Source organism: Mustela nivalis (genome assembly GCF_964662115.1).
Source record: "Mustela nivalis genome assembly, chromosome: 6".
Classification (NCBI taxonomy): domain Eukaryota; kingdom Metazoa; phylum Chordata; class Mammalia; order Carnivora; family Mustelidae; genus Mustela; species Mustela nivalis.
In genome coordinates, this window is record NC_139025.1 from 35,749,791 (window position 1) to 35,763,045 (window position 13,255).

The 13,255-nt window shown below is 47.2% G+C and overlaps 1 protein-coding gene across 1 annotated transcript in view; it reads right to left on the minus strand.

The window, feature by feature from the left end:
- The window catches only part of LOC309866396 (protein farnesyltransferase subunit beta), a 65,228-nt gene that overhangs the window by 31,009 nt on the left and 20,964 nt on the right, over positions 1-13,255 (minus strand). The window contains exons 3-4 of the mRNA XM_082734120.1: positions 6,545-6,617; positions 4,262-4,353 (exon numbers count right to left, since the gene is read on the minus strand). Of these exons, the coding sequence (XP_082590246.1) occupies positions 4,262-4,353; positions 6,545-6,617 (165 nt within the window). The remainder of the gene's footprint in view (positions 1-4,261; positions 4,354-6,544; positions 6,618-13,255) is intronic.

Below are 13,255 nucleotides of genomic sequence, written 5' to 3' on the forward strand. Positions count from 1 at the left end.
TGCTTCTCTCTCACCCCCTGCCCCTCCATCCCTCTCGTGCTCTTTCTCTCCCACTCACTCTCTCAAATAAATAAATAAAATCTTGAAAATAAATAAATAAACAAACACAGTGCTGGCCACAACTATATTTGGTTCCAGCCTCTATTTGCCAACTCAAAGGAGGTTCAGGTTAGAGCTGTAAAAGTGGCTAAATACCAAAAACGTTAAAAGGCTTAATATGACAGGCAAACACCAAGAAGAAGTTACCCAGCAAAATATCTCAAGCGTACAAAGGGTAATCGTACAAACTTTCTGGTAAAGAAATGAACACCAACACTAATCCACAGCACCAGAATTTAAGTCAGATTTAAGAAAACCTTCAGCACCAGAACGGGTCACCGTGGACAGAGAAGTTACAAAGATGATAACTTTGGAAGTAGCAACAGTCCTCCTTGAGCAGGATGGCTTGGGCGGCGAGGCCAATACAAGATGGATGCCTCGACATCGGGCTTCCTCTAGGATGAAGTCTTTTCGTATTTCATACCATAAAACAACTTGAGCTTAGCACGAGAAAGAGGAAAAGTCCTTCCTGAGCAGAGTCTGGCAGTGAAAAGGTCAAAGGCAGGTGGGCTCTGCACTGACCCCAGGAGGCCGGTGCTGCCTGGAGAGTCTGACACGTCGTCTGACCTCCCCAAGCACAGCCATCCTCTGGACGCTGCTGTTCTGGAACTACGGTCAAGGCTGAAGTGGGTCATTTTAGAACAAGGCTTCTCCACCTTGGCACTACTGACATTTTGGACTGTCTAGCTATACATTGTGGGAACTGTCCCACTGGCAGTACCCTTGACCTCAGCCCTCTAGCCCCCAGCAGCTCCTGGCCAAAAAAGGCTCAGAACACAAAGGATGAGATGAGGTATCTTCATAGAAAGGTAAGGAAACAGACAAATTATATTTTAAAATTAAAAGGAAAAATATTTAAAGAGATATTCAGAGGATCAGCTACTAATAACAGCCTTTTGAAAGGGAAACAGTAGAACACTACTGACACATGAAAACTGAAATTTAGTATTTGAAAAAACTTCATAAGCAGAGAAGTCCTAAAAGAATCAAGTTCAAGACGATTTTTAGATCTTATAGGAGCCAAAAACCTAACTTTGACAGTGCAGCCATCTCCCTGTGATTTCACTTTAGTTTTCAGTAACAAAGCATGGGATCCTCATTACCTTCCCTGCTAAAATCACTAAAAACAAATGTATTTAGTCTAGTTCCAAGATATTAACTTATTTCAGGTAAACACATGCAAATTTGTGGATACAGTCTCTCAAAAGTGGCAAGCTAAATTCCTACCTATGAACATACACACTGTCCTTTAAAAGGTCTGAGGCCAGCAGGAAAAACCTGGCCCTTCCTGGCTTCATTCGGCAGTCAAAGCAGCTGAAAAAGCGATTTTGTCCACTAGAGGGCACTCAGCTTGCCATTCAGTTCCCTAAACACATAGAAGAATGACACTGAACAAAATCGGAAAGAGAAGTGTGTGTGTGTGTGTGTGTGTGTGTGTGTGTGTGTGTGTGTGTGTGTGTGTGTGTGTCTCTCTCTCTCTCTCTCTCTCTGTCTGTCTGTCTGTCTGTCTGTCGTCTGTCTGCACTAGGTGGCAGAGTGGGGAAAGAAAAGGGCAGGAAAATAATACTCCAGACCTAAACTCTGCACCTAATACCTGTATGAAGAAGGGGACAGAAATGTGACCACATTTTCAAAGCATTTCTTTTCTCTGCGCAAAATGAACAAAAAAGTAATATCCTATATCAGATTGTCTTTTAAAAATACCCATATTTTTACAGATGTCATTAAGATTTCTCTGTATCTTACTAAAAGTAGTTTATTTCCTTATTTGTAAAGCTAAGCTCTTTGATAACAGATATTATCTGCCCCTAGAATTAACTATCTGCCAAGCACAAAATAAAATTCATTATTGGAAAGTCGAAATAATTCTTTAAAACTCTGTTAAATCAATGCTCAGAAGAACCCCAAATAAAGATTCTAAGGCAGCTGGGCAGCAGAAATTCTCATTCACTATCACGCGGTTCTTGAAATTAGAACTAGCTTTTTAGTACAAAAGCATCCTTTTAACTACAAAACAATAAAATGAATAACATTTTAAAATATGCACATAACCCCACCATCCAGAAATAACTACAACCAGGTGTGTATACCTTCTGGTTTTCTCTATGCACCTAACAAGCTATTTTTTAATCTACAGAAGTTGAATCCTTTTAACTACCTTTTTTCACTTAAATCGTGACCATCTTTCTACATAAATGTAAGCATTTTAAAAACTTTATTTATTTATTTGAGACAGAGAGAGAAAGCATAAGCAGAGGGAGCAGCAGAGGGAGATGGAGAAGCAGACACCCGCTGAGCAGAGAGTCCATATAACATTTTTGTAAACAGACGTGCAATTTACATGCATATATTTTTACTAAAGTATAATGGATATATAGCATCTTATTAATTTCAGGTGTACAACAGTGATTCGGTATCTGTACGTATTGCAAAATGATCACAGCAAGTCTAGTTAACATCTGTTGACGTCAATTTTTCAGTGGCTGCACAGTATTTCACTGTACATTCTGCACCATATTTTACTTAAGCTTCAAATATACTTTAACACAACCCTACAGTGGATACCGGGGCTGTGTCCAGTTGTTCACTATGAAAGACTCTAGAAAGGGGTCCTCTCTTCCTATCTGACGTTGCCTGGAAAGCTACTCTGACACTTCCTTCCTCGGCAAAGCCTTACCTATATGACAGCAAGTCTACAACCTATAGAACACACTCAGAATCGATGCTGACCCAAGTCTGATCTGCGATCTTCCCAGTCAGGAATTACAGCCTCCTCCCTCACACACCTGTTCTTGCCTGCCCCAGAATCCTCCATTTCTTTTTTTCTTCTCTAGTGTACAACTCTCCCATTCCCCTGCTGTACCTCCTGATTGTGTATGTGTGGGGGAGAAACTTCCCAAACACTCCACAACCCCCCACTGGTATTTCAAAAACACATGAGCCTTTGACAATTAAATTCCTGGTATTGCAGAAACTGGGTCCAATTCTACTTTCAGAGCTAGAAGCAATGAGGCTTGTGGCAGCATCGTGACGAGGACAATGCACATTTTTCCTCTCCCTCAGAAAGCATCGTACACATCACAAGGGTTAATTGCCTAATTCTTTATTATCTTCCCCATCCACAGTCATCACAAGACACCCTGCCCAGGAAGGCAAGAATGAGAGGTCATTGTGAAGACAGAATGAATGAGACAATGTGTGGTTCTGTTCTTCTGACCTGACAGCGTGACCCAGGCAGGGGCACGGTGACCAGGCAGTGACCAGCGCAGGGCCCAGGCTAGCCTCCATGCATCCTCATGTGGCCGGTACTATGGGCTGCGAGCAAACGACCCTGGCTCATGGGACTTCCCACTTGGACTCCTCTCCCTCAGGAGCACCAGGGGATCAGAAGAACTCCAGATGTCAACAAGGGAAGGTGCTCTCTCTCTCTCTTTCTCAGTGAGAACAGGGGCATCAGATCCAATCCCTGGCTGCCCTTCCCCATCCCAGGTATCCCAAAGACTGCAGTGAGGACAAGATTCTGCTTTAAAATCTAAACTGTGATGAGCTTCTAAGGACGAGGTGCCACAGTCATTCCCAGAACACCTCCTGCACCAGCAGTTTGGGGACAATCTCAGTTGCTTAGATCTCTGTTCATAAATCAGAAGTTTAAGAAAACTGTGGGTCAAGGCATTGGCACCCCAAGAGTGTAACACATCTAATACCATCGAGAGCTACACTGCCCCCCAGGCCCTGGTGAGCGGGACGCCTGTGGAGGTGTTTATGAAAGGCAAAGGCATTTTTGTTCATGGGGCTGGCACATGCTTCCCCACAGAAGCTACTCGAATTCATACTGTTCTTTCGGGTAGAATCACGTCTTTCAGAATTGATGATGAAGAATTTTCTCAAAGACCAGAGCAAGAGTCAAAAGAAAAGGCCACAGAAGAAACCAGAATCCTTCTCTTGGGAGTTCAAAGTCTTGTTCTACCCACGAACTTACAATAGGCTTCTAAAGTGGAGGAGTTTCAGGAAGTTACTGGGGTCAAGGGCAGGGCAAGGGTATGCTTTGCAGCATGATGAGTTTTTCATTCAAAATCAGTAAAACAGAAACAAAACAAAAAGAACCCCCAACTCAAAAGTGAATTTTCAAAGAACAGCCCAGATTCCCGGAAGCCAGACTCACTCTGTGGCCACCATCTGGGGGATGGGTTCATCCAGCAGTTCCAAGCTGTGCAGGATCCAATAGCAGAGCCATGGGCGGCTGGCATCCAGACACTGCGAAAGGCACAGGGGAGAAAACACACCCCGTATTCAGAATCATTCCAAGACGCTGCTGACAAGGCGACATCTGTCTCACCCCGGCAGCCTGGAAGGGGGAGGAGGGCACCCTATGAACAATAAGTGAATGAAGGACGCTTTGCTTTGGGCCCCAGTCAGCAGCTGAAGTGACCATATGTGCAAAAAGGACAATGGGACAAAGACATTTACCTTAAGGCCACGGGGTCCTCCCCTGAGAGGCACCCAACGAAGGCTCAGCAGAGGAGCACCCACATGCTACGAAGCTAAGTGATGCTGTTTTCTCAGTGTAGACCCAAGGAGATCCAGGCTCTCAGAGAGCCATTTGCTGGATTAACTCACTCACTGATTCAACAACTATTTGGTACCTCGTTGTGTGTGCCGAGCATTTTATCAGCTACAGGGACACAATAATGAACAAAATGTAGTTCCTACTCTTGCGATGCTTGGGAACAGAATGTGTGTTCATCTGCAGAGGAAGAGGACTGTAGACAGATGCATTTAAGCATGAGTTACCTTAGGGCTTTCTGGAACAAGATGGCATATAACACAGGTGTGCATGTACCTGAATGACGATATGCACTGCCCTGGGCAGGAGCCATGTGGAGGGAGCACAGGAAGAGCCTAATTCTGCCTCAGGGGCTGGGAAAGGCTTCCTGAGGTGACGCGTGAGCTGCTTGGGATCCGAATTCAACCCATAAACACGGAGCGAGCATTCAAGGCAGGCAGGTGGGTAATCTTACTGCTCCCATTTTCCAGATTAAAAGTTTATAAATGTAATCCAGAGAGATTAACTTTTTCCAGATGACAAAGACATCAAATGTCAGAGCTGAGATAAGAAGCCAGGTTTCTGGACTCCCACTCCAGTGCTCTTTCCACTGGCCCAAGCTGCCCTCTTCACAAATGCACTGACTGTCCCTAGCTGTGGCCAGGCCGCCACCCGAGGAGCACTGGGTGTGGATCCTGCCTGCCTGGGTTAGAGTCCCAGCTCCTCCTCTTAGAGCTATGTGCTTCTGAGCAAATGCCTTAACCCTGTGACTGACCGATCTCATGTAGTAGGTGAGAAAAGTTGGTGAGAGGAAGCATGGTAAGCTTTCAGCCTGTTGTCCAGCCATTGGCTGGTATGGTATTAACCATATCAGGCTCACTGCAGCCTAACCACAGGGGCCCTGCATTAAGGATTGAAAATTTGACCCCGAGGCCAAGTTTAGCTCATAGACATGTTCTGCTTGTTCTTTGTAGCATTCTGTTTTTTTAATTAGAATTAGTTGCAACATGTAGGCATTAGGAGATTCACAGAGAAATCTGAATGTCTGGCTTAATTTGAAAAGAGAGAGGAAGACAGATCTGGCGAGCGTGGGTCTGCATTCCTGGATAGCAGCACCTGGCAGGAACAGAGGGAAAGCTCAGTGCCCAGGTGTGCCTCAGTCTCCCTTCCACCTGCCCATTTCTCTTATTTATACTACCTGCTTAGATCTACAGGCGTTTCCGCTGGCCAATCCCTGTTGTAAATAATCAGATGCAGACTCCCCCAAATAAAAAAGCAAATTAGAAGCAGAGCTGCTGTGTATAAAGTGAGGCAGGAAGACTGGAGCCCTCCTACTCACATTCATCCTGTCTGCCACCTTCCCAACACCCTCCCCCCTCCTCCACCACCATTGCGCTCCCCTGAGGCCCCTCTGGGGAACCCCAGGGCTCCGAGGAATGTGATTCAAAATGCACTCTAAGCATGGGCATTTTTATAGTGTTCAACTGTGAAGTCCTCACTGGGATTTATATACTGATCCTCTGACCAGCACAGGATTAGATCCGCTTATAGGGCAAAGGATTAGGGATGGAAAGTAACTGCCTTCAAGGCAGCTGACAAGCGGTGGCCAGGAAAAGTACGTGAACCCCTCACCATGATCTAATGGAGGAAGAAAGCCCCACCCCACCCAGGGTGCTCTGTCCCTCCTAGGGGAAGACACGGCTAGAGAGCTAGTTCTGCCCTTTCAGGAGGGGGAGTCCTCGGCTCTGTGGGTCTGGGCTCCCGCGTACCTGGCTCCTGCCACAGCCATGGGGTACAAAGAGCGATTCCACAGCAGGCCAGGCCCATGAGTGTTCCACCTTCCAATAGGAAAAAGGACTGTCTGCCTGACCATTCAACTGAGCTCCTGGGCAGCGAGCTTACCTCGTAGGCGTCTGTCAGCTGTCGAAGCCCTCTTTTCAGATAATGGAAGTGCTTCTCTCTCTGCAAAATCAGCCTGGAAAGACAAAGAACTTGAAAACCTAGTCTTACGCTCCTGTTTCCTGCCCATTAGAGAACACGCGTGTGCACATGCACACACTCTCAGCTTCAGGATGCCGCACTCCCCATGGTTAACCAGTAGATAAGCAGCATCTTCTTTAGTTCCCAAGGGCAGCTAAACCAGACACAAGAGGCCAGCACCTGAATGTCCCTAAAATGTCTGAAAATGTGCTGGCCAACGCTGTGGGTGAGTTCCTCTCTTTCATGGTAGGTGACTTTGGGCAAAGTGAAAAGCCACAATGGACACACATGGCCAAGACGACAACAAACCATCCAGAAAGCTCCTCCAGGGTCTAACTGCGAACAGAACACCTTGCAGCTCCCCACCCTGTGAGCAATTTCACCCTGAGCCGCACTCACCACTTCCCTGAGCTGTTTAGCCTCTGTCGTTCCAGTCATTTCTTCTGGGGTCACTTCTCCGAGGCAGGTAGCATGTACCCTGCCTGTTCCCCAGCTGTGCGTCTATGTCTCCCTCCCCGAAATTCCACCTCCTACGTGTTGACCCATTGCCCTGGCCAGAGGACCCTATTTGTATTCCGCAGCCAGTTGGTCTCCTTGGCACTGAGATCAGCAATTCTGGCTGTAAGATGGAATGTGCCGCCCATGGCCACCTGCACGGGCAAGGCCAAGGACAGGGGCTGTGCTTCTTGCTGGGTCTCACCGCAGAGGCCTGTGATTGTGGGAGGAAGGAAAAAAGAACTGGGGTGGCCAGACAGTCCCTCTGCTTACTAATTCCACGAATTAAAAAAGAACCATTCTTGGGGCGCCTGGGTGGCTCAGTGGGTTAAAGCCTCTGCCTTCGGCTCAGGTCATGATCCTAGGGTCCTGGGATCGAGCCCCACATCAGGCTCTCTGCTCAGCGGGGAGCCTGCATCCCCCCCCCCTCCCCGCCTGCTTCTCTGCCTACTTGTGATCTCTGTCTGTCATATAAATAAATAAAACCTTTTAAAAAAAAAATTCTCCTTTCTAGGGGATCAGCTCAAAAACGATGGACTGCACCCCCTCTGGATTATGCTCAGAGTACGATCATTCGTGCAGTCTTTACCTCAAAGACTCTCCCAGTTCAGTGCTGGAAGTGCGTTAGAGACGTGAGTGGCTACAATGTGAGAAACAAATGGGCAGGGGCCATAAAGGACACACAGGTCAAATACTACCAAGGCTCTAAAGGGAAGGGGTGGGGGCATCTCATGCAGAAAGGAATGATCAGGAAAGGCTGTGTGCAAGAGATGGAACACGAGGTAGGCGGCAGAAGGAGAAAATCTTCACGGGTAGAGATGGTGAGGAGAGGAGGAGACAGCAGCCAGAAGAACAGCGACAAAAAGGCTGAGACCAGGGCTGTCCAGAAGAACGTCCCGCAGTGATGGAAATGGACCTGTGTTATTCAGCAGGCAGACACCTGTCACGTGTGGCTAGTGAGCATGTGAAATGTGCCAATGTGGCCAACGAGCTGAATTTCAAATTTTATTTAATTTGAACTGCTTTCAGTTTAAACAGCTGCAGGAGACACAGGCTATTGTATTGTGCAGTGTAGGTATTCAGGTGCGAGCCAGGTGGGGGATCTGGCCTGAATATTAGGAAGACAATAAAAGTGGTCAAAAAGGCAACTTAAGCCATTTATAAAATGGGGTCTGGGATGCCACCTGAGGAATTTCAACTCAATTTAGTAGGCAAAGGTAGACCCTGAAGGTTTTGTGTATATTTTTTTTCACTTAAGCTATGTTGGTTTTTGTTTTGTTTTGTTTTTTAAAGATTTTATTTATTTGACAGATGACAAGTAGGCAGAGAGGCAGGCAGAAGGAGAGGGGGAAGCAGGCTCCCCACTGAGCAGAGAGCTCAATCCAGGACCCTAAGATCACAACCCGAGCTGAAGGCAGAGGCCCAACCCACTGAGACACCTAGGCGCCCCTGGGTTTGTTTGTTTTTTTTTTTTAAATTGAAGTAGAATTGACACACAATGTTAATACTGTAATAACCTAGTAATTCAACAAGTTTATGCATTAAATTATGCTCACTCAAGCATAGCTACCACCTATCACCATGTACTGTGATTACAATACCACTGATGACTTCCCTATGCTGCAACTTACTCATTCCAGAACTAGAAGCTTGAATCTCCCACTTCCCTTCACCCATTTTGCCTTCCCTACACTCCTCTCCTCTATAACCACCAGTTTGTTCTGTGTATTGATGGGTCTGTTTCTGCTTTTTGTTTGTTCATTTGTGTTTTAGATTTCACATATAACTGAAATCATGTAGTATTTGTCTTTGTCTGACTTATTTCACTTAGCATAATACTCTCTAGCTCCATCCATGTTGTTACAAATGGCAAGATCTCATTCTTTTTTTACGGCTGGGTAGTATTCCATTGTATATCTACACCACACCTTTATCCACTCATCTACTGATGGACACTGAGGTTGCTTCCATATCTTGGCTATTATAAATAATGTTGCAATAAACGCAGGGGGGCATATGTCTTTTTGAATTAGTGTCTTTGTCTTCTCTGGGGAAATACCCCGCGGTGGGAACGACTGAATCATATGGTGATTCCATCTGTAATGTTTTCAGGCACCTCCATACTGTTTTCCGCATCAGCTATGACAGGCTGCATTCCCACCAACAGTGCACAAGTGTTCCTTCTCCACCTCATCCTCACCAACATTTGTTATTTCTTGTCTTTCTAAATCAAGCCATTCTGGCTGGTAGAAGGTGAAATTCTGAGGTTCTGAGCTGAGAAGAAAATGGCCCAAACTACGCATTAGAAAGATTATCTGGCTGCAGTAGGTATTCAGTATGTGTTTACAAACTGGGCCAAGTGAAAGCACCAAGTGTGGAGGGAGGCGAGGCGGGAAGACAGGGTAGGGCGGTGCTCAGAGTCAACCAGGGCAGAAGTATTTCGATACTTAAGGGCTCACATTAGCATGGTGACCCATGGGCAGGTGGACTGATAGCACAGGAAATGTATTTGGGTGACAAGGTCAGTGGCACTGTTGGAAATACATGTAAGACTCAGGGGAGGGCTCCAAGTGACACAGACAGTGAGTCATTCGTCTGCACGTAAGTGACAGATGAAGCTGCAGGAGTAGAGGACAAAGCAGAGAGAAGAGCCTGAATGCTGAACGGGGGAAAGACCCATCCTTGCGGGCTTAGAGGACAAGGAGCCAGAGGAAGGAGTTAAAGAAAGTCACATAAGTGGGAGGAGGACAAAGGCAATGTCAGGGCATGGGCAAAACAGGAGGAGAAAACTCCAAGGAGGTATTTAACCGTCACAAATGCTGCAGCAAGACTGAGGAAAAAGAGAACAAATGACAAAGTGGCTGGTGACCTTCGAGAGAGTTCAGGGAGCACTGAGGGCAGATTCCAGAGCATAAAGGAGAAGAGAAGGCCAGACTCGATGTCTCTTTCAAGGAGGTCCAAGGGCCAGGACTCTGAGAGCCCACTGTGTGCAAGCCAAGCATCCTGCAGGGGGCAGAAGGTGACTCTGCTCCCTAGAGCTGCAGCCCAGAGGTAGACATAGACAGAGCCCGTGGCAGTGACAGCCCTGGCCGAGAACAAATAGAGGCAGGCTCTAGCAGCACAGAGCAAGGCATGCAGGATCAGAAGAAACTTCCCAAAGGACACAGCACTGTGTCAAGGAATGAAGGAGACCACAAGGACATGAGTTAGCCAGCCAAAAGAAGGGAGGGTGTGGGCGTTTCAGGAAGGGAACAACGTGGCACATTTGTGTAGGTTTAGTTCAGCTGGAGCAGAAGTACAAGGCAATGAGCCCTGAGAACTCAGCCTGCAGAGGTACAGAGACACCAGATCACAGGGGACTTCTAAATGCGTCAAAAGTCACTGTGCTGTCAACATCAGATGACCCTTAGGAAGTAAAAGGAGCTGTCACAGAAAGACCACATATTGTACTATTCCATTTACATGAAATGTCCAGAAGAGGCAAATCCACAGAGACAGGAAGTAGCTGAAGTGGGTGCCAGGGGCTGGACGGGAACAGAGGAATGGGAGGGTGGTGGCTAAAGGGGACAGGGTTTCTCAGCGCGGTGACAAAAATGCTCTAAGATAAACTATGGTGATGGATGCACAGCTCTGTCCATAAATTAAAAACCACTAAGTTGGACACTTTAAATGGGGGAATTATATGATATCTGAATTGTATCTCAAAGCTGTTACGGAAAAAAAAAAGGCAAGTGAAAAAAATTTTAAGGCAGTCGTTGACGTCTTTTAGGCGTGGGAAAGGCACGGTCAGATCTGCATTTTCTAGATCCCAGGAGCTGCAGCATGCTGAAGAGATTGGGGTGGGGATAAGACTAGTGGCAGGAAACCAAACCCACAATCCAAGCATGCCGTGATGTGTGTGAGGGGAGAAAGAGGGGGCGCTGGGGGGAAGGCAGGAGGTTCAGCCAGAGACATACAAATGGCTATCAGACACATGAAAAAATGTTTATCATCACTAGCCATCAGGGAAATTCAAATTAAAATCACATTGAGATACCACCTTACACCAGTTAAAATGGCCAAAATTAGCAAGACAGGAAACAATGTGTGTTGGAGAGGATGTGGAGAAAGGGGAACGCTCTTACACTGTTGGTGGGAATGCAAGTTGGTGCAGCCACTTTGGAGAACAGTGTGGAGATTCCTTAAGAAATTTAAAATAGAGCTTCCCTATGACCCTGCAATTGCAACTACTGGGAATTTACCCCAAAGATACAAATGAGGTGAAAAGAAGAGCCATCTGTACCCCAATGTTTATAGCAGCAATGGCCACGGTCGCCAAACTGTGGAAAGAACCAAGACGCCCTTCAACGGACGAATGGATAAGGAAGATGTGGTCCATATACACTATGGAGTATTACGCCTCCATCAGAAAGGATCAATACCCAACTTTTGTAGCAACATGGACGGGACTGGACGAGATTATGCTGAGTGAAATAAGTCAAGCAGAGTCAATTATCATATGGTTTCACTTATTTGTGAAGCATAACAAATAGCATGGAGGACAAGGGGAGATGGAGAGGAGAAGGGAGTTGAGGGAAATTGGAAGGGGAGATGAACCATGAGAGACTATGGACTCTGAAAAACAATCTGAGGGTTTTGAAGGGGCAGGGGGGTGAGAGGTTGGGGGAGCCTGGTGGTGGGTATTAGGGAGGGCACGGATTGCTTGGAGCACTGGGTGTGGTGCAAAAACAATGAATTCTGTTATGCTGAAAAGAAATTAAAAAAAAACAAACAAAAAAAAAACCTCGAGAGCAAAGATGCTGAAAATGCAAGAGCCCAGAGAAAATCCACCAAGGACAGTCCCTAAAGAAGAGGGAGGAAGGACGGTTGGGGGCAAGAGTTCAGGAGAGAGGAGCCTGGCAGTAAGGACGGATGCTCCATTCTCAGAGATGGAAACAGTGAGAGAAAGTGTGAAGTAAGACAAACACAGGACTTGAAAGTGGGGAAGAAGGAAACTCATGCGGGACAGCCCGGAGTTTCTCAGGAGGTAGGGGCTGAGGCTGGCCACTGGGGTGAGGGTGTTAGGGAATCCACAAGAGAGGAGTGAGGGGAGCTCACAGCCCAGTGAAGGCCCAGCTAAAGCTTGTAGTATAACTTCTGGAGAAGTCGCTCAGCAGGCAATGTCGCATGACTTTTCTCCTGGGAAATCTGGCTGGGACCCTTCGGCAGAAGCGCCAGGATAGGGATGCCAGGGTAGGGACTGGGAGGAGGGGAAGAGCTGGGAGGTGGAGGCAGGAAGGACCTGAATGAGCCCAGGGAACTGCTGACAAATAGCTCGAGAACCACGCTGGCGCAGGCTGAGAAGCGGGGGGCGGCCAGGATGGGGGTGCAGACGAGGAGAACCAAGAGGGTCCACGAGACCGTCCATGAGGGCAGGCTGAGACACCCACGGCAGGTGAGGGCAAGTACAGAATCTGGAGGCAGATCGCCTGACTTCCAGCTCTGAAAGGACCCATTCACGGTGCGGGCTTTCTATAGGTCAAAACTCTCCCATTGAAGAAACAGTCAAAGGAACTTGAATACACCAAATACCTTGAGAGGCTAAGCCACAGACCAGAGAAGGGGAAAAAAAAGAAGAGAACACGAGCCACCTCATTTGGAAATGAGGTAAAGGGGTAAAGCGGTAAAAGGGTCCTGTAAATAAGATTTTGTGACCTTAAGTACAGTGCTAAGGAAAGGGACCAGGTGAGAAGGGGGGTGCACTTACTGCAACCACCTGGTCAGTCCTCCCCCCTACTCCACTGCCTTGTCGCTCTGAGGAGAGCTCCTGCCTGGCTTGCACATCTGGGCCCCGCACAGAGCAGGCTCTCGACATCTATTTGTCGAATGAGCCGAAGAAAGAAGAAAGAAACGCACAGTAAGGCCAGTTTCTGACTGACCTAACGAGACTGTTGTCCCTGGATAGATAGATGTCCCTTCTGTTTAAATGAATGGCAAACCCCCAGGAGAGTTCAGGTTCACTTGGGCAAGGAGAGGGCAAGGAGAGGAGTGACTGGACTGGCCCTGGGGTCTGCCCCTCCAGCTCTCCTCCATGCTCATGCCCTCCACACTGAGGAGACGTGCCTGCCACAGGCTGCCCTCCCCTGTGGGACTGAGAAT